This window comes from Dromiciops gliroides, chromosome 2 (assembly GCF_019393635.1).
Source record: "Dromiciops gliroides isolate mDroGli1 chromosome 2, mDroGli1.pri, whole genome shotgun sequence".
Classification (NCBI taxonomy): Eukaryota; Metazoa; Chordata; class Mammalia; order Microbiotheria; family Microbiotheriidae; genus Dromiciops; species Dromiciops gliroides.
In genome coordinates this window covers 217,866,632-217,892,875 of record NC_057862.1, presented here as the reverse complement: position 1 = coordinate 217,892,875, position 26,244 = coordinate 217,866,632, and the positions used below count along the sequence as shown (strand labels likewise).

At 35.4% G+C, this 26,244-nt stretch overlaps 1 protein-coding gene across 1 annotated transcript in view; it reads right to left on the bottom strand.

The window, feature by feature from the left end:
- Nucleotides 1-26,244, bottom strand: part of EML5 (EMAP like 5) — a 240,776-nt gene that overhangs the window by 163,202 nt on the left and 51,330 nt on the right. Inside the window, 5 exon segments of the mRNA XM_043989871.1 lie at nt 7,993-8,099; nt 8,780-8,947; nt 14,342-14,554; nt 15,767-16,023; nt 24,735-24,872. Of these exon segments, the coding sequence (XP_043845806.1) occupies nt 7,993-8,099; nt 8,780-8,947; nt 14,342-14,554; nt 15,767-16,023; nt 24,735-24,872 (883 nt within the window).

Below are 26,244 nucleotides of genomic sequence, written 5' to 3'. Positions count from 1 at the left end.
TCAAGTAGCTTTTTAGTTGATTATCTAGGATTTTCTAAGTATAACATCATATCATCTGCAAAGAGTGATAGTTTTGTTTCCTCATTACCTATTCTAATTCCTTTAATTTCTTTTTCTTCTCATTGCTATAGCTAACATTTCTAGTACAATATTAAATAAGAGAGGTGATAATGGGCATCCTTGCTTCACCCCTGATTGTATTGGGAAGGCTTTTAGCTTATCTCCATTACAGATAATGTTTGCTGATGGTTTTAGATAAATAGTACTTATCATTTTAAGGTAAGATCTTTTTATTCCTATGTCCTCTAGTGTTTTTAATAGGAATGGGTGCTGTATTTTGTTAAAAGCCTTTTCTGCATCTTATTGAGATAATCATATGATTTCTGTTGCTTTTGTTATTGATATGGTCAATTATGCTTATAGTTTTCCTAATACTGAACCAGCCCTGCTTTCCTGCTATAAATACTACCTGGTCATAGTATATGATCCTTGTGATGTATTGCTATAGTCTTTTTGCTAGCATATTATTTAAAATTTTTACATCAATATTCATTAGCAAGATTGATCTCTAATTTTCTTTCTCTGTTTTGGTTCTTCATGATTTGGGTATCAGCACCATATTTGTCTCACAGAAGGAATTTGGTATGATTCCTTATTCACTTATTTTTTCAAATAATTTATATAGTATTGGGATTAATTGTTCTTTAAATGTTTGGTAGAATTCACTTGTGAATCCATCTGGTCCTGGGGATTTTTTCTTAGGAAGTTCATTGATGATTTGTTCAATTTCTTTTTCTAAAATTGGGTTATTTAAATATTTTATTTCTTCTGCTAACCTGGGTAATTTATATTTTTGTAGATATTCATCCATTTCATTTAGATTGTCAAATTTATTGGCATGTAATTGGGCAAAATAATTCCTGATAATTGTCTGAATTTCCTCTTTATTGGTGGTGAGTTCACCCCTTTCATTATTGATACTAGTAATTTGGTTTTCTTCTTTCCTTTTTTTGATCAAATTAACCAATGGTTTATTCTATTGGTTTTTTCATAAAATAAGTTTCTAGTTTTATTTATTAATTCAATGGTTTTCTTACTTTCGATTTTATTAATCTCTCCTTTGATTTTCAGGATTTCTAATTTGGTGTTTAGTTGGGGATTTTTAATTTGTTCATTTTCTAGTTTTTTTAGTTGTATGCCCAATTCATTGCTCTTCTTTTTCTCTATTTTACTGATATAAGCCATTAGGGACATAAAATTTCCCCTAAGTACTGCTTTGGCAGCACCCCATAAATGTTGATGTGTTGTCTCATCATTGTAATTTTCGTTAGTGATATCATCGATGGTTTCCATGATTTCTTCTTTGACCCACTTGTTTTTTAGGATCAGATTATTTAATTTACAATTGATTTTTTATTTCTCTTTCCATTGTCCATTACTGAATGTAATTCTTATTGCAGTGTGATCTGAAAAGAATGTGTTTACTATTTCTGCTTTTCCTACATCTGGTTGTAAGGTTTTTATGCCCTAAAACATGGCCAATTTTCATTTAGTTACCATGTACTGCTGAGAAGGTAAATTCCCTTCTATTCACATTTAATTTTCTCCAGAGATCTATAATATCTAACTTTTCAAAAATTTTATTAATTTCCTTAACTTCTTTCTGGTTTATTTTTTGGATACATTTCTTCAGTTCTGAGAGGGGAAGGTTAAGGTCCCTCACTAGTGCAATGATTAGAATGATGCCACCTGCTGGAGACTTACTGTAGAAAAGCTCCACCATGAAAGGAAGGTCTTTGAGGGCAAGACCACGCGTCTTTTCTTTGGCATCAGGAAGTGACGTTTTTCTGATGGGAGGAGGAAAGGGGAGTCGAGTGCTCTGTCTCTCGCTCTCTTTCCTTTGGACTCTGGTGGAGAGCGGAGCTAGAAATGTGCTCTCCCTTTAATAGATAGATGAATGTAAGCCTTTCTCTCTCTCTTTACCAAATTCTTATTCTCCTTAATAAATGCTTAAAAGCCTAACTCTTGCTAAAGCTTATAATTTATTGGGGACCGCTCATTAGACATTTTAGACAGACTAGCTAGAATTTTAGCCCTTAACACTAGGATAGTTTTATTATCTATTTACTCCTGTAACTCATTCAACTTCTCTTTCAAAAATTTAGATGTTATACCATTTGGTGCATATATATTATTGATATGACTTCATTGTTTATGGTACCTTTCAGCAAGATATAGTTTCCTTCTCTTAACTAGATCTATTTTTGCATTTGCTTTGTCTGAAATCATGATTGCTATACCTGCTTTCTCTGCTTCAGTTGAAGAATAATAAATTCTGTTTCAGCCCCTTACGTGCACCCTGTGTGTTTCTTATAAACAACACATTGTAGGATTTTGGGTTTTGTTTGTTTGTTTTTTTGTGGGGAGTTTTGTGGGGTTTTTTGGTGAGGCAATTGGGGTTAAGTATCTTGCCTAGGGTCACACAGCTAGTAAGTGATAAGTGTCTGAGGCCAGATTTTAACTCAGGTCCTCCTGAATCCAGGGCCAGTGCTCTATCCACTGTGCCATCTAGCTGCCCCAAGATTTTGGTTTTTAATCCATTTTGCTGATTCTGTTTAATGGGTGACTGCATTCCATTCACATTGATAGTTATGACTTTATTTCTCTCCATGCAATTTTTCACCTGTTTCTCACCCCCACTCTTACCTCCACCCTTTCCCTTTTCACAAGTGTTTTACTTATGATCATCACCTTTTCCAATACCCGCTCCCTTGTATCAGTCCTCCCTCCCCCTTCTGTTATCCCCATCCCTTTTTTCTTTTCTTTTTTTTTTTTAAGTGAGGCAATTGGGGTTAGGTGACTTGCCCAGGGCCACATAGCTAGTTAAGTATTAAGTGTCTGAGGCCGGATTTGAACTCAGGTACTCCTGACTTCAGGGCCAGTGCTCTATCCACTGCGCCATCTAGCTGCCCCTATCCCCATCCCTTTTAAAACTTCCTTATAAGGTAAAATAGATTTCCATACCCAATTATGTGTTTGTTATTCCCTCTTTGAGGCAATTTTGATGAGAGTAAGGTTTAATCTTTGGCCATCCCCCCCATCTTCCCCTCCATCATGATAGTTCTTTCATGCCTCTTTTGTGCGTGCGTGTGTGTGTGTGTGAGAGAGAGAGAGAGAGACAATTCACCCCATTCAATTTCCCTCCTTTTTCTTTTTACCCCTTTATTTTATTTTCTGGAGTGTCATTCTATCAATGTCACCTTATACCAAACCCTCTGTCTACATATGTTCCTTCTAATTATTCTTTACAAGTTGTTAAGACTTAAAAATATTATCATCCCTTCAATATTACCTTATGACCATATCCTCTCTCTACATACACTCCCAATTAATTGCTCTTATAATAAGGTTGTTAAGACTTCCAAATATTATCTTATCATATAGAAATATAAACAGTTTAACCTTATTGAATTTCTTATAGTTTTTCTCTTTTTTTTTTAACCTTTTAACATTTCTCTTGAGTCTTGTATTTGGAGGTAAATATATATATATAATTTTTTTTTTAGTGAGGCAGTTGGGGTTAAGTGACCTGCCCAGGGTCACACAGCTAGTAAGTGTTAAGTGTCTGAGGCCGGATTTGAACTCAGGTCCTCCTGACTCCAGGGCCGGTGCTCTATCCACTGCACCACCTAGCTGCCCCAGCATTTCTGATTAAAAGGCCAGAGTTGAATAAAAAATTTTACCTCCAGGGAGGCTAGGTGGCGCAGTGGATAGAGCACCGGCCCTGGAGTCAGGAGTACCCGAGTTCAAATCCGGCCTCAGACACTTAACACTTACTAGCTGTGTGACCCTGGGCAGGTCACTTAACCCCAATTGCCTCACCAAAAAAAAAAAAAAATCAGAAATGCTTGCAAGTCCTCTATTTTGTTAAACTTCTGTTTTTCCCCCTGAAAGAATATATTCAATTTTGCTGGGTAGGTGATTCTTGGTTGTAAACCTAAATCCTTTGCCTTCTGGTATATTGTATATGTTGTATTCTAAGCCCTGTGATTCTTTAATGTGGAAGCTGCTAAATCCTGTATAATTCTGACTGTAGCTTCACGGTATTTGAATTGTTTCTTTTTTGTCTGCTTGCAATACTTTTTCCTTGATCTGTAATCTTTGAAATTCGGTTATGATGTTTTGGGGAGTTTTTATTTTGGGATCTGTTTCAGGTGGTAATTGGTAGATTCTTTCAATGTCTATTTTGCTCTCTGGTTCTAATATATTAAGGCAGTTTTCTTTGATAATTTCTTGAAAGATATTGCCCAGACTATTTTTTTTTTGGTCATGGCTTTCAGGTAGTCCAAAAATTCTTATATTATCTCTCCTGGATCTATTTTCCAATGAGAAATCTCACATTTTTCTTCTTTTACTTTTTTGATTTTGTTTTATTGTATCTTGGTGTCTCATAGAGTCATTAGTTTCCACTTGTTCAATTCTAATTTTTAAAGAATTATTTTCTTCAGTGACCTTTTGTATTTCCTTTTCATTTGGCTAAATCTGGTTTTTAGGGAGTTATTTTTCTCAGTAAATTTTTGTATTTCTTTTTCATGGTTCTCTTGCTTTTATTTATTTCCCCCAATTTTTCTTCTACTTCTATAATTTGCTTTTTAAAGTCCTTTTAAAAACTCTTTCAGGAATTCTTTTTGGTCCTGACACCAATTTGCATTTTTCTTCAAAGCTTCAATTTTAGCCATTTTGTTACTATTGTCCTTACAATCAAGCTTTTTTGTTTTGTTTTTCTCTCGTTTTTGTGCCTTTTTTATGCCTTTATGTTTTTATTCTAATTGACCTCTATTCCTAAACTGTTCCAAGTTTTTGTGCTGAGGCTCTGGGTCTTACTGGTGATTTTCACTAGGCTTCAGGGATTAGCTGCTTGCTTTTGCTGGGTTGCTAAAGTTAACAAAGTCTGGTGACTGGCCCTTGAGGAGTGATCTTCTTGTTAGTCCGCCCCAGTGGTGATGCCCTGCTGCTGGGTTGCTGTTAGCAGGGCCTCTCTGTTAGCAGGCCCTAGAGGAGTACTTTTGTTTCCAATCTGCCCAAGTGTGTGTGTGTGGGGGGGGGGGGTCCTGCTGCTGGGTTGCTACGGTAACCAGTCACTCTGCTAGTGGATCCAGGTAGGGTAATTTTGTTGTGATCTTATGAGGGTTGGAGTCCCCTGCTATTGGTTTGCCCTGCTGAGAGGTTACAGAGGTGGGAACTTGCTGTTGACTAGTCTTGGGAAGGGCTTCACTAGTGGTCAACAGTGGGGTCAAAGCCTCCCTGGTGGTCTCTGCTAGCTCTGAGGTGCTTGGTGAGGGCCCCTGCTATGCTGCCCAGACTGCTCACCTGCCCAGGGAGCTGCTGGTTCAAAGGTGGGTAAAGCCTCACTGATGGACTGCCCCAGGCTCAGAGCCCTGCTTCAGGCTCCCTGCTGTGAGTCCAGAAGCTTCTGCTGCTGCTGCTCCTAGACCTTACTTCCCTCCCACCCAGGTAAGACAGACCTTTTCTGACTGGTTGGTAGGCTGCTTCCCCACCCCTGGAATGATTCAGAGGCAGTTTTATGTCAGTTTGGGGGGGGACATTTGGGAGAGCTCAGAAGGGTTGCTTCTTCACTTCACTGTCTTGGCACAGGAAGCAATGCCCTTTTCTGTTCTTGAAGAATTATTAATCTTTTAATTTTGGTGGGGATGGCCTTCAATCTTTTTTCATTCTGGTTTGAGTTCTGTGCATTTTTTTGCTGGAGTTGTTACTGTTCATTCTTCATTCTTGAAAAGTACCAATGACATTACAAAAGTGATGTCTTGACTTCTGCATAAACTGGATTTAAGTAAGGCACAGCTATGCAAAGTGGCAAGACAAAAGTCTAGACAACTGAGGATGGCACTGTATGCAATGGACGACCTTGGCCTTTCTAAATTAAGGTCTTTCCCAGGCCTCAGTTTGTCTCTATCACCAATAGATTTCTTTGCTGGAGGAGATTATACCTCTCCTTCCTCAGACATTTTATTTTCATCTGTGGAAACTTTGCTATTAACTCAAGGGTGTAGATCACTTGCCAAACATATTTAAGAGTTTCACATTATCCTCATCTTCTTTGTCTGACCCTGCATTTTCCTCTGATGCTACTAGGAACTCAGCACTAATGTGTAATGGCCCAGACCCACATTTCAAGCACAAAACTAGGCAGCTAGGCACAGTGGATAGGAGTGCTCGACCTGTTGTCAGGAAAACCTGAGTTCAAATCCTGCCTCAGAGACTTACTAGCTATGTGACCCTGGATACATCATTTACATTTTGTCTTGGTTTCCTCATCTGTAAATGGAGATAATAATAGCACTCTGCAAGCCCTGAAGCACTATGTAAATGCTAGCTATTAGTATTAAAGTACTGGTGTAATCTCAAAGCCACCTAGAGAAATTGTCAACTGCTTAGATGTTTTTAAAGACCCAAATGGTGCTTTAGCTGAACTGCTTTCAAAGTTCAATGCCTCTACTTAAACAACATGCATTTTGTCCTGTATACCAGCCCTGAAATGCATGGTTACCTCAATAACAACTGGTACTCATTTTCCTCATTATTTCTCTTGATAATTTTTTTTGCCTTTAGTTCACAACTGAAGATGACTTTCTGTGGCTATAGGAGGCTCATGTTGATTTCCATCAAGTTGTCTACTGGGTAGCAGTATGAAAGAGGGGTAGGGTGGATGAGCTGCTCACTTCCAGCCTTCATGGGGGCACTGCTAAGGATGGAATCACACTGAGGACCATCATTCCATTTAACTTACACTTTTTTATATTTTCTGGTTTCATTTACAGCAAAAAGGCCAGTATCGGTATAATTCAACTCCTCCAAAAGTATGTCAACTCATTTGTTGTTGAGCAAAGATCTCACACTTAAAGAACCAAAGGTTGAATTAATATTTGTGGATTATTTTAATGGACTGTAGGTGAATTTTAGTTCTACTTTATTTCTGAGTTGCGAATGCCAAAGATTTCATCACCTAACAGCCAGACTACTAGTGATGAACTTCTCTACACTTAGGTAAGTCAGTTCATGGTTAGCCTATGCAACTTGTTGCCAGGACCATATACAAAACTAGTCAGGTTTCACCTCTGCAGAACAAGATGCTCCTCCCACAATAAATCCATCACTTCTAAACTCAACACTAGGCTGCTAACACAAGTCTTTATTGACTCTACCACTCTTAGCTTTCTCTTTCCTCTGTTTAGAGGGCTGGAGGATGGAGTACCAAACTCCTCCTAATGCCTTCCTTTATAGAGAGTAGAAACTAGACTCTCAGATAATTCCACTTTGCATCTGTTGCCTTGACTGGTTTCAACTCCACAGAATAAGACAAACCCTAATGTCCCATTCCTGTCTCGCCCCACAAACTCCTGCTTTCCCGATTCCTATTGTTTATTACCGCCCCCCCCCTTTTAGACTGTATGCTCATTGAGGTCCAGCATTGTCCTTCCTTTTATTAATTGTATCCCCACTACTTAACACATCATAGTCACTTACTAAATGTTTACCAGATTGGATGAAGCCTTCTTTAGATATTAGAACCTAAACTGAATTTTTGTTATGCTGCCAATAGCCATTAAAAACCTATCTTGTTATAATGAGGCATATGAGTAGATTTTTTTTTGGTGCGGCAATTGAGGTTAAGTGACTTGCCCAAGGTCACACAGCTAGTAAGTGTCAAGTGTCTGAGGCCGGACTAGCTGCCCCCCATATGAGTAGATTTTTAAGGAAGATTTTCATAATACAATATATCATACTATTAATATATGGAATAGCATGATATTTAAATAAAGTATTGTATTATACTACTAATAAACATGAGAGAATATGTCTAATTATAAAGAAAAACAAGAAAAATATAAAGAATATGAAGCAAGCTAACGAAAAGAACTGAGAATTAAATTTTATAAGTGAAAATGTATATAAATGAAGAGGGAGAATTACCTGTCGACGATATGTGATCTGAGTCTCTTGTTCAATTTCAGAGTCCAGTTCTGGAACATCAGACTGGTCTGAATCTGACTCATCACTATTAGAGTCAGCTAGACTTTCTGCAATTTTTAAAAGGCATTTGGATATTTTTAAAAGACCAATTTTAATAAAGTAATATAAAATAATAATAGATAGCTAGTATGAAGTAACATGAAGATACAAGGTATAATACAATCAAATAAAATTACCTATTCAAAATATACATACATAAGATGCCAGTAAACTATAATATAATCTTCCTCTGCATTCACTGGAAAGTTAATAGCCCTTAAATCCCTTCACTAGTTTCTCATTATCTGATATTATAAATTTAAATACCAAAATTTAAATTGATTTACCCTACAATTAAATTGAAAAATAGCTCAAAAAACAAGGAATATGGATGAACTGATTTTTAAAGACAATTCCTTTGTCAAAAAATAACGAGATATGCCCCCAGAATAAATTATATTTTTGAACACTAATATAAAAATTACTTCTTCGTGGTCCAATAGATAAAATGTCCTAAAATAACTTTGCCTTTCATTGCTCTATAATTTCTCTAACTCCATGCTTGTAATAATAAATTCAAATAATTAACATTGCTAAAGTTATGATATTAAATTACTTCAAATATTTAAATCATTTTATTTTGGAATTATTGAGCAATTAATTATTGACACCATTTTGAAGTTGTGTGTGTATGTATGTTTATATATATATACATATATATATGAGAAACATTAAAAAAATTACTAACCTTGTGGTGCTATATGAATGGAATCCTTTAGTTTTCTCTCAGGAATAAATTTCCATTGAAAGACAGAGTGATCTGCTCCACCAATTGAAATAACCCACTGATAATCATGGGACCATCTCACATTAGTTATATGGGCTGAATGACCAATATATTTTTTAAACTTGGCTCCTAAAACAAAAATGTGTTTAAACACAGTATTTTCCCATACAATTACATTAATGCCAGTTTAAAAACAGAAGGTATATCCATTATCACTGACCCCCTTTCATTTTTCCCATTAATATTGCTTATCTTCAACTAGTGACTCAACTGACTGAAAAAGATGTTAGATAATAAATGAAAAAGTTTTAAATCTCTACTCTGCTGATTTATAGTATAGCTGGGAAGACTGGCTTGAATTGTCACTTTTTAAGGAGCTGCAGAACGTCATTTTTAAATCTAGATTACTGATTTATCAACAAATTTTTATTGCCTACAATGAATGTATTGAGCAAAGTACTCCATCTCTAAAGCTATGTTGTCTGCACTCTGGCCTTTCTTTTACTTCTACCAGCACTGTGACTCCTGCCCCTTGTACCATGAACTATGATGGATGAGCTTTTACCTTATCTTGCACAAAACCAGGTCACACCACTTTCCAGCCATCTCTAAGACATGCTACCTGCACTTTGGCCATCTTTTACCTCCCAATGGAGTTTTTGCCCCTAGGATCTGCTCAAAACCAGGCCACCATGCCACCTTCTTGCCATCTCCAAGCCATGCCTGAGTACCCCTCAACCCACATCCCACCCCCTCCAACTCTAGCTTCCTCATGTGTTATATTTATCTATTAGAATGTAAGTTCCTGCCTTCTTTTTATATTTGTATCCTCAGTATTTAGCATATAAGTAAGCACTTAAATGTTTTTCATTCATTCATTCTAGAATCGATGAGGATATAAAAGAAATGTAATACATGGTGCCACCTCTTAAGCAACAGTTCTTAGAGTCCAGGGATCTCTGGAAGTTCCCAAGACTTTTTTAGGAAGTCCATGAGGTCAAACTTACTTTCATAATAATACTAAGATGTTTTTATTTCTTTTTTGTTTTTATTTCTAATACGGTAAATATTGCTGGATAAAATCCACATAAACCAAAGCTCTTTGAAGGTCCTCAATTTTCTTAAAAATATAAAGAGGTTCTGATATAAAAAAGTTTGAGAACTGCCACTCTAAGGGAACTAAGGCTAAATGACTTTGGAACAAGCAAACTTTTGGAACAAGTTTTGTGAACTGGAATGTTCACAGAGGTAGTAAATAATAGAGTTAAAATCAAATCAGTCTTCTAGCTTCAAATAGGGTGCACTTCTTGATACATCAAGCTATTCCTCATATACATTTTGCAAATAATAAATAATAAATATATTTAAGTAACTGATGATCTAACTAGGGAGACTACATATGAAGCAATTCATGAACAATTTCCTAATCCATAAGATAGAAATAATAACACTTAATCTACCTTACAAAAAGTATTATTAATATCAAATTAAGTAATATATAAATCATGTACTCTGAAAACTATAAAGAACTATATAACTATTGTTATCATTTTCTTCTGATTTTTTAAAGGCATTTTATATTATGGGGTTAATATAAATCTCTTTCTAAAATTTATAGCTAAATGTCAATTAACCAAAAACAGGAATGGAAGGCATGGCAGAGGGGTTATTCTTATTTCAAATTTGGGGGCTAAAAATTGAACAGAATTTTATTCTTTAAACTATCACTGAAAATTTTCTAGTATATGTATTCTATTTTTCTTCATATAGCAAACATAATTGAATTTTTCTTTGTTGATTTATGACCTTGTCTTAGTATCCACATTCTGATCATTTATAGTTATAAACTAGTATCAAAAATGCAGATGGCATGGGATATTAAGCTGAATTTACATTGCCTCAGGATAAATATTAGAAATTTATCTGGTTTTTAGACAACCAAGTCTCTAATATTATCATTTCTGTTATCTATGTTCTCATAACATTTTAACATAGGAAAAAATCTGAATAAAGGTTTATTTATCTGGTTTTCCAGTTCATTTAAATTTTACTTGTATCACACATTCCCCTATGCAATTATTTGAAAAGGTAAAATCTAAATATTATTCCTATGTGAATTTAGTTAAATTAATCATACAGTCCTTAAGTATAAAATTTCCTTGTTTGTCTAACATCACTGACTTTTACAATAAGGTAAAATGCTTAAACATTTTTTACAGTTTTTTCTAGTCAAGTGAATGTGATATACTGGCAGAAAAAAAAACATTTCCAATAAATGATAAGTATTCTCAAATATGGAATTTTAAATTATCATGACTAAAATCACATCTGTGGTTATCAATGGCACTGTACAATAGTTCTACAAATAGGTTAAATGAACTCTGGGTCTTAAAATAATTTAGCTAATTGCTAAATGCACAGTGGTTTTATCTCTTTATCAATGCTCTTCAATCTACCTATCCTCTTAGCTATACCTAACCATAATATTTATCACTGAGAAAGTGTATGACTTAAAATATAAATGTCTCAAAGCAAATATACTCCTACCCCTCAAAAGATATTTTTATTAAAATGGAACAAAAAGGACACACGAACCCTTTTTCTTCCTGAGTGTTTGCTCATAATAATAAACTACATTTATATATTGCTTTAAGGCTTGCAAAGCAACTTTGAGCCTTACCACAACACTATAAGGTAAGTATTCTCAGTATTATCTTCAATTTACTGGATGAAGAGACTGAGAGTAATCTCAGAAAGGTTAAATGAATTGTTACCAGGCAGGATAGTGCATAAAACAGAACTCAAAACCAGGTCTAATCTAGTACTCACTTCACTATAACATAGCCCTTCCAAAGCTTATTGTCTCCTATACACAAATCCATTCTGTCTACTTACCCCATTATCTTTCCTCTAAATTAGTATTCCCCTCCTTACTTCACTATTTTTGTAAGTGGCAATTCTGTTCATCCAGTCAAAATGCAAGTTTTCTTTTCATTGACTCTTACCACCTTTCATATCTACTCAGTGATCAGATGCTTTCCATAATTGTCTCTAGCATTCCTACTTCTCCACTCTATTCCCACTTCCATTACCCTAAGACAAACCCTCATTACCATCCATAGAAACTATTGTTATAGGCCCTAAAAAGAATTTCTGCCTCTGCTTTCCCTCCAATTCAATACTGTCATCTTTGTTTTCCTTATGTAATATTCTACTCACATCATTGCTCTGCTTAAAACATTTTCAGTGACTGCCTATCATCACCTTGCAAGTAATGCTCAAACTCCTCTATTTAACATTCAAGGGCCTCTATCAACTGATACCACCCTACAATTCTAGAATTATTTCATACTTCTCTCCATGAGGTACTGACAAACCAGTCAAATTTCTACACCATGAAAACACCCTAAGTTTGCTTGTCTCTATCTCTCTGATTATACCTTATGCAAGGAAAGGCCTTCCCCACTCTGTGTCTGCCAAATTTCTATCTAATCTTTAAAACACAGTTCAAATGTCACCTTCTCCATGGACTTTTCGATTTTCTCCTCTGTGAGAAATGACCTTCACCTTGGACCTTACATAACACTTTGTTTTTCAGCTCTCTAATGTACCTATGCATTGTAGCCATCTGTGTCTTAACCACCTAATAGACAATAAGCTCTAGCAAGTCCAAGAAAATGACTCACCTAAAGTTAACTCCCCCAACATTTAGCATAGTTCTCAGAAGAAAAAAAAAGATGTCTAGTTAAATGTTTCTTACATTTGCTTTGTTGAATTCTGTTGAAATTCTACCCATCCTTCAGGGAATAGATTAAATGCCAATTTGCTTTTGAAGCCTTCCATGGTCTACCCCATCTGAACTCTTTCCCTTCTTGGATTCTTATTAACATTTTGGTTTATATCTTTCCTATGAACTTACATTCTATTTTTAATAGTTATTAATGATCATTTTAAATCTAGCCAATTAAATTATAATATTTTAAAGGATCAAGTTTGAGTCTTATTCAACCTTCTATCTTCTATCTTCTAATCTCTTGCATAGGGAGCTATATTTACCTAAACATTTCAAGAATCTGTAATTTAATGAATGTGAACATTCCCTTTACTGACACAAATTGCAACCTTACTTAACAGATGATCCATAATAGTAGCTGCAGATGAAAAATTTATCACCTTATGGTCAACAGGGTGACTGATCTCTCTTGAAATAAGCCTAATATCAGAGACATTAAATTGAAAAGGCTGCCCAATTTCAAAGTCTTTCAAGGTTGGTAGGATCTGTCAGATTTTGAATTCAATTGGCATAGTCTTAAAAACTCAGGGTTATCTCAACAGAAAGATAAGGAACTGGGGTAAAACTTTAGTGGCAGAACCTTTACAAAGTGGGAGTTAAATACATGTTTGATAAACTAATTTTAGGATAGTAAACTAATTTCCTTTAGTTCTGAGCTCAATTTTCTTAAGACCTGTCTCCATGTTCATGTACTAATTCAGTATACTGCTACATGAGTATATATTTTAAAATCGAAAAATATCAAATGATTATTTCTTCTGCTTCACTAAAGAATACAAAATGAAATTAGGAGATAATGGATTCTATTACTATATACTGGATAGGACAGGATAGTATATTAGTTAAAAGCTGATGTATATGAGGAAGGTAAGAAGTTACATTCCTTACCTCCACTTAAGGACATAAAAAATAAAATCACTTTAAAGAACTGTACAGAGTATTTTAATAACTCTAAAGAGCTTATAAGAACTATTTAACAAATGAAAATATTATTTACAACACTCTCTAAAATCTTACATTTACAAAGCACTTCATAATTACCAAGAGCTTCCCATGTATTATTGCAACTTGAAAGTCACAACTCTATCAAGGAGTTATACGGTATTACTTTTGACATTTCATGGTTCAGAAAACTGAAGAAATGAAATGTGAAGTACATTCCTCAAGTTCCTACTATCCTAAAATGGCAAAATTGGGATTCTGGCTCAAATGCAACCATCTTTTCACTGTCATCCTGATTTTCATATGCACCTTGTATACAGTAGACAAGCATTTGTTAAATTAATACATGATGAATGAATGTACAAACGTGTAAGAAAAATACAGGAATTTATCAAAACAGACCCACATACATTATGCATTTTTCTAGGTAAAACACCAATACTAGGAAAGAGAAGTGATTTCCTATCACTAAGAGTATATGTGTGTGTGTGTGTGTGTGTGTGTGTGTATGCATTCCATATTTCTCATTCTAATGAAATTTTCAGGAAGCAAAATTCCTATAGAGTCCAACATAGGAAAAAAAGGTTCTCTTATATTAAATTAAAACAACTCCAGTTTTAACAATAATTTTACTCAATTAGAATTTTTGCTTTTCTTACTTTAAAAGGAAAGTAATCCAAAAACATTTCAAGAAAGACTATAAACCCCTATATTTACACCAAGTTGAATTTCCTGCAAGAATTTAACAGTATATAATAACAACACACAGGGTATTTGATAATAGATACCTTTTCGTAAACAAGGATATCGGAATAGTTTTATAATTCCATAGTCATCAGCAGTAACTAAAACTTGGCCAATAAAATTTCCATCTACAGAATTTATGTCATTGATATCAGAATACTTCGGCCAAATTCCATTAACCTCAAGTCCTGAAACACAAGTCCATGAAGCCCACTGAACACCTTTCATTTCTTCTTTATTTGTCACTTCTTTTCCACCTAAAATCAAATCAAATTTTTTTCATTTTAAAATTTCATTTTAATTGCCTCTACCCCTGTCTTCTACCCCTTAAGCACTATGAATTTTCCTACCCCAGTTAAAGCAGAATATGTAAGAGTGTGATAGGGCATTTTGGAAGAAGGAAGAGCTGATAGGTTCAGACATGAAATAACTAAAAGAACATAACAGAACAATACCCAGTTCTTACCTGCAAAAACTCAAATATATACACAGTAGTCAAGGCTACTGTTGGAAAGCAAAACTAAAGTCTATTAAAATTGAGGTACATAAAACCCTGTAGTGGCATGAGTCATGAGGAAGACGAAGACCCATCCCAATGGCAGCTCAGGAGACAAATAAGGGAACCTACGCGGTGGGCTTTAAAAAAAATAGGATTGAGGGAAAGAGACCAAAATAAAAAGCTGACAAATGAAAGGGGATGTTAAAAATCAACCTTTAAGGCAAGAGATTTTTATGGATGCTGAAGAACAGACAGATTTCAGATTTTTGTTGTATTTAGGTTGAGAGTGGAAAAATGGTATAAAATATAAGTTTATTATCTTATAAAGAACAGGAACTAATTTACTTAAGTATTACACTAAGTTAACCCATTACAGAGACTTTCAAGAATGATCTAACTTCATTTCTATTTAACTTTTGTAAGACAACTTGTTCATGCTATTTAAATTTAGTTATATTTGTGCTGTAAGTTATGCTTACTTTAAAATTATCCATTATTAAATTTGCTGAGCTGACTCCATTTTTTTATGAATCAAATTTTCATCTCAGATACATTTTCTATTGGTTAACTATTATCAGATAAAGAAAAAAAAGGCATTTTGCAATGCTATCCAAAATATAGAAGAATTCTGCTATAACAACATTCATTGTACAGGTGAATTAAGTACAAAGTGAGTTTATCTTGGATCTTATACAAAGATTTATTTAATTAGCTAAAGGATTCCATTATAATGTACCTTCATATCTGTTAAATGAGTGAGTTGAACTATATGATTAAGGTATCTTTGAGTTTTACAACTGTCCTTCTAATTTAGTCCTAAAGAACAGACCCCAAAGGTATTGTGGTTTTATTAAACACTCTTGATAAATTAAATATCAGTTATGTTAAACTTCTGGCAATAAATTTTTAAAATTCTGTGGACAGTCCACACAACTGTTGTAACATATATAGTATATTAGAAAAACCTTACTTGGCATCCTATAAAACAGTCTTTTTCCACTTCCATCATTGGTCTGTAAATATCTACTGTCTGAAGACCAGTCCAAATGAGTGATGAAACTAAGGGATCCAACACATTCTCCAACTTTTTTGTACCGCTGGACAACTCCATAAATATCAACTGAGCTATCATTTGAACCAACAGCAAGGAAAGTTCCATCTGGCGAATATTTTAATTCATGAATAGCTTCCTTCCGATCTTTAATATGAACAACTTCTGTCATATCTCTGTAGGAGAGAAAGAAAATTTGCCAGACACATGAAAGAGCAAGTCACTGTAGTATTAATTCAGTTTTGAAATATGTGTAATGAAATAGCCTTGTAGTGACAATGGTAAATAATTAACTAAAAATGACATAAACGGTTAATGCAGAAACAGCCACTTCATTTAATACAGATGACAAGAACAATATATAAGATTCAGTATATACTTTACAGTTTTAAAAAAAAGGTATACTCAAACATATTCTAATGTCATACCAAATAGGGACTTGGTAAACACAGAGAAGGAATAAAATAAGATTTTAGTAAATTATTAGCCAGTTATCACATAAATATTATGGTCTTATTATAAATACTGTGATCTTAAATCCTAAAATTAAAAATTATGTGCATAATTCCCCATAGTATGTGCACACATATATGTATGCATATACACATATGTATATGCATGTATGTGTGTGTACATATTATATACTTATATAGGTTTTCTTCTTTCTTTTATACAGTATGGTATTCTTTTGTATTCATTTATTGCTCACTTCACCTCAGATATAGAAGTTCCTCAAGGCTAATAGTCATACCCACTATATCCTTTATATTTATCAACCTTGTTTTCTACCCACAATTGTGTGCTATCCTGTTAACAAAAATTAACATTTTATATACCTTATAATTGTATTTAAACTCACAATAATATTAACAGTTAAGGAAATAGATTTTTGTATTACATTAATGTGAAGAATACCTGATGTGCCAACTTGGGAAGGGGACACTTTCATATGCCTGATTTTGCACCTGTCCCACTGATACCTTAACTTTCTTTAGTGCTATTTACTCTTTATGCTACATCCGTGCTTCAATCATCTTACTTTGACTCTGTCCTCTCTCTCAGTACTACAGACCAATATTCTTTTCATACTAGATTGGCTGATGGAATCTAAAATAAAGAGTAGCATCACTGAATACTTCAGATATGTCAGAGAAAAGACTGAATAGTTTTTATAAAGAGAATTATATCACCTATAATTATTAAGGAGGACAAATAAGTACATGGTCAAGAACTAGACATATTATATTTAGGCTTTCAGAAAGAGTGTGACAAAATTTCATATCAAAGGCATCTTTTAAAAACAATTTAAATCACCACAGGGAGGACGGTTTAAGATAGAAAAATAGGTTAGAGAGGAAACAAAGGATATAGGGTAATCTTGTTTAAAATATTGATAAACTGTCTAGAAGATAAAATGCATTTTCAACTTGCCAGGATTATGAAAATAAAGGGCAAGAAAATCTCACAAAGCTACTTGAGTAAGGCAAAAAGTAAATGAACCTTACTGTGGTACTTTGAAATATAGATGGATTCTAAATGAGTAATTTTTGGGGGGGGGGGCAACGAGGGTTAAGTGACTTGCCCAGAGTCACACAGCTAGCAAGTGTCAAGTGTCTGAGGCTGGATCTGAACTCAGGTCCTCCTGAATCCAGGGCCAGTGCTCCATCCACTGCACCACCTAGCTGGCCCCTAAACTAGTAATTATTATTCATAAAAGATATACAGGAGCCAGGGCTTACTAATTCCTGAAGAAACCTGCTTGAAGGGTTACTATAGCTGAAAAAGTCAACAAAGTGGTCAACATTATCACAAATGACAAAAGAAAGAAACTATATAAAGCATTATCCTACACTTGAACAAAATAAGAATCTAGAACACTTTCAATCAAGGGGCTTCAAACTCTTTGGCTTGGCTTATAAGACCTTCCCAAGTTCAGCTCCAACCTATCATTCAAACTTTATTTCACACTGTTTTCTTTCATGTATATATTCTGTATTCAAATCAACCTGTTCTACTCGTTACTCCCCAAATATGCCCCAGGCTGCCATTATCTATACCTTTGCTCATACTGTTCCATATCTTCAATGATGTCTACTGCAACTTTTATATTTGTTTATTGCCATCTTATTATTTTACAAGGCCCAGCTAAAATGCCATTCATTTCTATATGGCTTTCCATGACCAGCTAGAATCCAATCTCATAGACATTTTACTCTTATTTATCTAATATTTCTCTGTTTATATTTCACCACCCCCACAAAAGAGTATAAAGACTATGACTTATCTTTGTATATCTCCCCATCCCCCCCCCTCCGCCATTCCCATAAATAAGCTAGGCCCTCCATTAACATTAGTTGAAATGAATGTTGAATGAATGAAATAGGTGCAAAAGGAGAACTAAAATAATTGAAGAAAAACTGGGTAGAAGTTGCTGCAAAAGAATCCTAATCCTAAAATGATTAGGTTATTTTAATCAGCAAATGCAACAACTCTCTAGTTAAAATAATAAAAATCATGACAGGATACAAATGTCATCTCACTTTTCCTCCCATTCTCTCCTTTTTTCTAGTTTCTAATGAAATGTGACTCTTTTCTTACCTACTTTTATTCTCGATTTCAACCATTCCTGTCTTCTCCAGTAAACTGTCCTCACAATCATCCCTATCTCAATAAATTTCAATATATTCACAGCTACTAGCTACTTCTTTGCTGCCTACAAACACACCCATTTTCCCTATTCTTAAAAAATTTCCACTAACCTCTAATATCTTCCAATATCATTAGCTTTTATTTTTACTCCTTAAATCATTAACTCCTACTTCCTCCCTTCTCACTTTCTCTTAAACTTTCTGGATTGTGGCTTGCAAATTTATTGTTCATTTGAAACTATTCTCTCCAAAGTTACCAATAATCAATCAATCAATCAATCTCTCTCTCTGGCAGGGCAATGAGGGTTAAGTGATTTGCCCAGGGTCACACAGCTAGTAAGTGTCAAGTGTCTGAGGCCAAATTTGAACTCAGGTCCTCCTGAATCCAGGGCTGGTGCTTTATCCACTGTGCCACCTAGCTGTCCCACGATAATCACTTCATTGTCAAATGTAATGGCCTTTTCTCAGTATTAATCTTTCTCAACCTTTCAACAGAATCTGACACTGCTGACCACTTTCCTCTCTGGATTTTCATGACATTGTTTTATCTGTCTGACCACTGTTCAGACCCCTATTTATGTAGGTATACTCCAAGACTCTCACTTGTTGACATCATATGCTTCTAGGGGGATAATTATCATCTCTATGCTGATGATTACTACATCTATATATCTAGCCTTAGACTCTCTCAAGCTGTTTATCATATATTTCAAACTGGATGCCTAGCAGATATGTTAAACACATCATGTCCAAAACTTATTATCGTTCACCTAAACCCTCCCCTCAGCTTTCTGAACTTCCCAATTTTTGTAAAGGATATTACCATCCTACAAGTCACCTAGGTTTTCATATTTGTCACCAAACTCTCTTCCAACCTCACATATTTAGTCAGTTGCCAAAATCTTGTTTCTACTTTACAAACATCTCTCACACCTATATCCTTTCTTCTCACATCCTATTTCAGACACTGATCATCTCTAACCAGGACTTTTGCAATAGCCTTCATAACTTGTCTCCTTGCCTCAAGTCTCTCTCTTTTCCAATTCGTACGCCACAGAACTGCTGCAGGGATATTCTTAAAGCACAGGTCTGACCATGTTACTTCCCAACTCAAACTACAATGGCTTCTTATTGGCTCTAGAATCAACTGTAAACTGCTGTTTGACTTCTAAAGCCCTTCACAACCCAGTCCCATCCCAACCTACCTTTCCAGCCTTAAATAACTCCTGCCCTATACTCCAAGGTCCCACCAAACTGGTTTTACTGCTATTTCTCACATGACAGTCCTTCTTTGCATAGACTGTCCCTCATGCCTAAAATGCATTCCCTCTTCATCTCCACTTCTTAGAATCCCTAATTTCCTTCAAAATTCAGCTCATATCACCTTCTATATGAGGTCTTTCCTAATCCCCCAGTTGCTAATGATTTCCCCCAAGATTAGTGTGTGCTTATTTTTGTATAATCTCATATTCATGCATGTTATTTCCTCTGATACAGAGCAGACTCCTTAAGGGCAGGGATCTGTATCTCCAGCTTCTAGTACAGTGCCTGGCACACAGCAGGCAGTTGATAAATGCTTGTTGATTGATCACTTAATATGTTATAATGAGTTATTAAGGACAAAAAAATTCAGGATCTCAAAGGCCAAACTTCTGGTTATAAACATCTCTGTACTTAGCAATGTTGGAAAGAAGACACAACATATTATATTCATCTTTAATTTACATTAGTTATGCTATATTAGTTGTAGTGATTTGCAAATAATTCTTTAAAGTTTAAGCCCCTAATTACAACCTTCATAACTAGGAGAACTTGCTGGAGCTAATATTCTCCTGGCATAGCCTTTAATCATTGAGGAGGTATTCTCCAGACCACTATGGACCACTGGAGTAACTCTTTCATTAGGCTATTGTTGTTCAGTCACATCTGACTCCTCATGACCCCATTTGGGGTTTTCTTGGCAAAGATAGTGGAATGGTTTGCCATTTCCTTCTTTGGCTCATTTTACATATGAGGAAAACAAGGCAAACACCGTCAAGTGACTTGCCCAGATTCACACAGCTAATAAGTTTCTGAGACCAGATTTTACTTCAGAGCTGTCAATCTATCCACTGTACCCCCTGGCTGCCCTTTATGCAAGTTATTCCCTACTAATCAGAAGATATGTTTTATTTGCACATTCACCTTTCTTGACCTGCTCTTGTTTTTATCTTTAAACATCAGAACATTAAAAAATATAATATTCACCTTGTGTATTTCTATATTAGTAGTATAAATCTCCAATACTGAAGATTTCTTTGGGGGGGGGTGTGGGCAATGAGGGTTAAATGACTTGCCCAGGGTCACACAACTAGTAAGTGTCAAGTGTCTGAGACCAGATTTGAACTCAGGTCCTTCTGAATCCAGGGTTGGTACTTCATCTACTGCACCACCTAGCTGCCCCCTGAAGATTTCTTAATCAAGTTCCTGGACAAGTTTTATTTTTTAAGAAAACAGAAATAGCACCCCCCCACCCTACACTTCCTCCTAAATCTTGTAAGAATTGGTGTATACATCCCTTAACAAATGTGTAACAAATGTAAACTTCTGATAGAGGCTCTGAACATGATTTGTACTGTAGTTCTTGATATAAATCCTTATCTTTCTTGTTAGACTGTTAGATCACTGGGGACAAGAATTATGTTTATAAATCCCCCATATTTTAGTAATTCCAGGATGTGACTAAGTATGATACTTTCTGCCTTAATATAACTGTTTAGCCAACTATCTTAAACGTACATTTGTTTATTATAATGTAGTAGAGAATTTAATGTGTTTTTCCTTCTATTGATGTAGATCTAAACACATTCATAACTTAGTAGAATCTTTAAGAATTTCTAAGCTCAAAAATTCATCACTCTGAAGCCAATCAGCTGATTGACCTCTACATATTTCACCTTTTCCATCTCCTTACAAGTGATCTTCTCACTCTGGAGATGCCTCCACTGCTGTAGTCCTTTGCTCTCTCTGCACAAGACCACCATTTCATGAAGTATCCAGGTCAAAAGATAGTCCTTGCCCTCAAGGAGCTTACAATCTAACGAGAGAGACAATAGGCAAATAAATACATATGAAGTAAGTTATAGAGGATAAATAGGAAATATTTAACAGAAGGAAGGCATTGAATTAAGAGGTGTTGGGAGGGGCAGCTAGGTGGCAAAGTGGATAAAGCACCGGCCCTGGATTCGGGAGGACCTGAGTTCAAATCCAACCTCAGATACTTGACATTTACTAGCTTTGTCACCCTGGGCAAGTCACTTAACCCTTATTGCCCCACAAAACAAAAACAAAAACAAAAAAAAAGAGGGACTGGGAAAGGTGGGATATTAGATGGGACTTAAAGGAAGTCAGGAAGGTGAGTAGTTGGAATGGAAGAAGGAAAGCATCCCAGGCATAGCAGACAGAGAAAATTTCCAGAGCTTAAAGACGGAGTGTTTCATTTATGCAATAGCCAATAGTGCAATAGCACTGTCACTGGATTGAAGAGTATGTGTCCAGTGGTAAAGTGTAAGATGACTGGAAAGGTAGGTGAGGGGTGAGTTGTGAAGGGCTTTGAACACCAAATAGAGCATTTTTGGATTTGCTGCTGGAAGCAAAGGAAACCATTACAGTTTGTCTGTTTGGGGTTTTTTTTTTTTGGGGGGGGGACAGGGTATTGGATCTGCTCTTTAGGAAAACCACTTTGTTGTTGTTGTTGTTCCATCCTTTGTTCTCAAATAAGACCAATCACGACTAGAGAGTCATATCATGACTTGCAAGTGAATTGGATTTGAGTGAGGCAGAGCTGTGCAAAGTCATCAGACTCACTCACTCCTCTGATCATCTGAAATACAGTGGTAAGACACAGGCCAAGACTAATGGCGATGGCCCCAGATGCAGTGGGAGACCTTGGCCTTTTTAAGCTAAAGTCTTTCCTAGGTCTTCAATGCCCATTCTGTAATTAAAGGCTAGGTAGGAGTTGAGACAAAAGATGGCCTAGTTTTCCTTCATAAAATAATCAGTCTAGGAAGGTAAGACCCTCAAGAGTTTCTGGGTAGAACATAAACAATTGCTATTTATACTCGCTCTAAGCCATCAAAACCTAAGCAATGAACAAGTGAGGCTGGGGCTGGGACCTATTATTGGCCAATCAGTGAAAGCCAGAATTATTTGATCAATTTAGTGGCTAAATGAAGGATGAAATAGAGCAAGGAGAGGTTTGGGGAAGGCAGACCCACCAGCAGACTACTGCAATAATCAAAGCATTAAGAGATGAAGGCTTTCACTAAAGTAGTGGCAGTGTGAGAGGAGATAAGGAGGTGTATTCAAGAGATGTCAAAAAGATAAAATTGGCAGACCTTGGCAATAGCTTGGATGGGGGGGGAGGGGAGGTGAGGAATCTAGGATGACACCTAGGTTGTGAGCCTGGATGACTGGGAGGATGGTGTTGCCCTCTACAGTAATAGGGAAGTTAAGAGAGGAGAACTTAGGGGGAAAGATAGTGAGTTTTGTTTTAGATATAATAAGGTCAAAATATCTACTGGACATCTAGTTTGAGATATATGAAAGGCAGTTGGAGATGTTTGACTGGAAGTCAGGAGAGAGAATGGTTCAGGAAAGGTAGATTTGAGAATCATCAGCAAAGAGATAATAGTTAAATCCATGGGAGCCGATGAGATCACCAAGCAAAGTAGACAAAGAACATAAAAGTGCTCAAGATAGAACCATGAGGGACATCCATTGTTAGAGGGAATAATCTGGAGAAACATTTAGCAAAGGAGACAGAAATACAGTAAGACAGGTAGGAGAACTTGTAGCTAGAAGAGAGTATCAAGGAGGAGAGTGTCAACAGTGTCAAGGAGAATGAGGACTGAAAAAAGACCATTGGATTTGTTAACTAAGAGGTCATTCATTAGTACCTTTGGAGGAAGCTGTTTCAATGGAATAATACGTTTGGAAGCCAGATTGTGAAAGTTAACAAGAGAGTGAGAGGAGAGAGAATTGAGGTACCTATTGTAGATGGCCTTTTTGAAGAATCAAGCAACAAAGGGCAGAAGGGATATAGGACAATAGTTAGCAGGGATAGAAGGATCAAGGGAAGGTTTGTTCAGGTTAGAGGAGAGATGGGAATGTATGTAAGCAGTAGGAAATGAGCCAGTAAAGAGGGAGAGATTGAAAATAAGTGAAAGACTGGAGATGACAGAAGCAATTATTAGATGGAGTGAGATTGTTTGAATGATCAGGAAAAAGGTCACTTCATCATGTGAGATAGGAATGAATAGTAGTAGAAAGCACCTGAGTGACAAATAAGAAAAAGGAGAAAAGAGGGAATTCATGGCAAATGGCCTCAATTTTTTTCTGTAAAATATGAGACAAGATTCTCAGCTGAGAGAATCGGAGAGGGGGAGTTATGAGATATTTGAGGAGGGACAAAAAGGTTTGGAAGAGCTGCTAAGGATAGTGGAATGGTAAGTTGAAAAAAGACATATGATAGGATTGCCTAGCAGCAGTGAGGGTCCAATTGAGTCTGTTTAACATAAATTTGTAGTGTATTCATTTCTCCATCTTCATTCAGCAGCATATATGTAGAAGTGAAGGCAATGAATGGTGGGAATGATCCAAGGCTGAGGCTTGGCTGGGCATATCTAGTCATATGATAAGGGGACTAGGGATTCAAGTGTAGAGTTGAATTGGTTCACCAAGGAGTCAAGGTGGGGAGGACAGAGTGGCCAATGCAGGGGAGACAGCCTGGGAGAGAACTGAGAGGTCAGGTGATTAGAGGTCACCATGTGATTAAAAAATAGGATTATGTAAGGGAAAGCAGAGGGAAATATGAGAAGTCATGATTTTGGTTGGATAAAGGAATTTCAGAATTCTTGGAGATGGAGGTGGTACATTTGTGAATGATGATAAGATCAAGGGTATGACCAATTTCAAGTATGGTTGAGGTCACTGGAGGAGTGGTTTGTGAGAGGTGAGCAGGTTTAAATTTAAATTTAAAGAATTAGGCTGAGTGAAAAGCAGTACTATTATATAATACAAATATCAGAAGCATCAATAGATTTTATTTACTTTGCTATTATAAACACAAAACAATATTATGCAGTTTAAGTTTATGAATGTTTTAAATGTTTGGTATTATTTTAACATTCAATGAAGTTAATACCTAATTTTAGATTGTTAGGAAATTTTATATATATATTTTTTCCTTAATGACATACCTTACTCGAAGTACAGTCAAAGAACCATCCTTCATTCCAAGGGCAAGATGGATTCCATCTGTACTAACAGCTGCACAACGAATTGGTTCCTCCATATTACATCTTGCTATTAATGCATGATCTATTAGGCTCCATATCCTGCAACAAATATTCAACTAACTAAAATACAAATATCTAAAAAGGTGTTAAATCTTCAATAAAATATCAAAATAATAATTTGACTTCATTTTAAATATAGAAATTAATATAATATTTTTTAAAATAGTCATACTATTTAGCAATGGAATCCTTTTTAATGAAATTGGTAATATGGTAATTAAACTTCTCTGACAGAAGCATGCTTAAAACAATTGATAGCTATGCAATCAGTTCCTTTATAATAGCATTCACACACTGAAATGGTTCTAATAAGTAGTTATATTAAATTAATAAGTTGAAATTTTTTATTTTAACTGAAATTTTTATATTTAAGGATCACACGAATGAGGTGCTATCTCATGAAAGTATGATTTAAGACTGATGCATGACCACAGACTTTTTGTGCAATACATGTTCATGATTTAATATTTATTTGGCTAGATTTCATATTCTAAGGCAGCATGGCACTATTGTACAATAGTATCTAATGTTTTATGCAATATACAGATATAAAACTAGAACTACTTAAACTTAATTTTTGATTTCTTTTACTTCTTGATTTTTTTTATCTTAACTTTGATAGATATGAAGTCGACTATCATAGCAAAAGGCAACTGATAGAGGCTTGAGGGAAGTGAAGATTTATTTAGTCTTCATCCTATTCACCTACATGATTTTATCCAGGAAGTAGATTTTGAGGATGATCTTCGATGAGGGGAGGAAAGGTATTTGTATTTTGTTATTCTTGAAAGAAGTGGTCAATAACTGCTCTCTGATACTCCCTCTTTTCCTTTTAAAATAAAAATATGTAGAAAAATAGGGCTCTTAGAATCCTTCCATTACACATCTAAAGGATTTTGAGAACAATTTAATGTGTACCAGTTCCTCCTAAAAAGGTTAAGAAAATTTGCATCTTTTTGATCAAGGGAAAAGCTACTAGGAAATGAAAGTCACAAGAACATTTGTTTATAAATTTCTCTGCACACAGGATGACATGTACTATAAAATTTAGAAAATATTTCAATGTTAATGAAGTTGAAAAAGATTCAGATTGTAAACTGAGATGGAAAATTGTTTTGGAAAATAATAACTGGGTACATAGCGCTAATTGGTGTCTTGAAACAAAGGGCATTTTTTTAAAAGCTACACATATAAAGTTAGAATGGCAAAAGGGAAAATGACTGTATGCGCCTATTCCAGCTAGTCCTGACACTTCATTTTTTAAAAACATCTATTTGAAGGACAGGATTTGGTATCATAACCTTGTCCTGACTGATGAAGAGAATCTTTTATTTATTAATTTATTTGTTTTTGGAAGGGCAATGGGGGTTAAGTGACTTGCCCAAGGTCACACAGCTAGTAAGTATCAAGT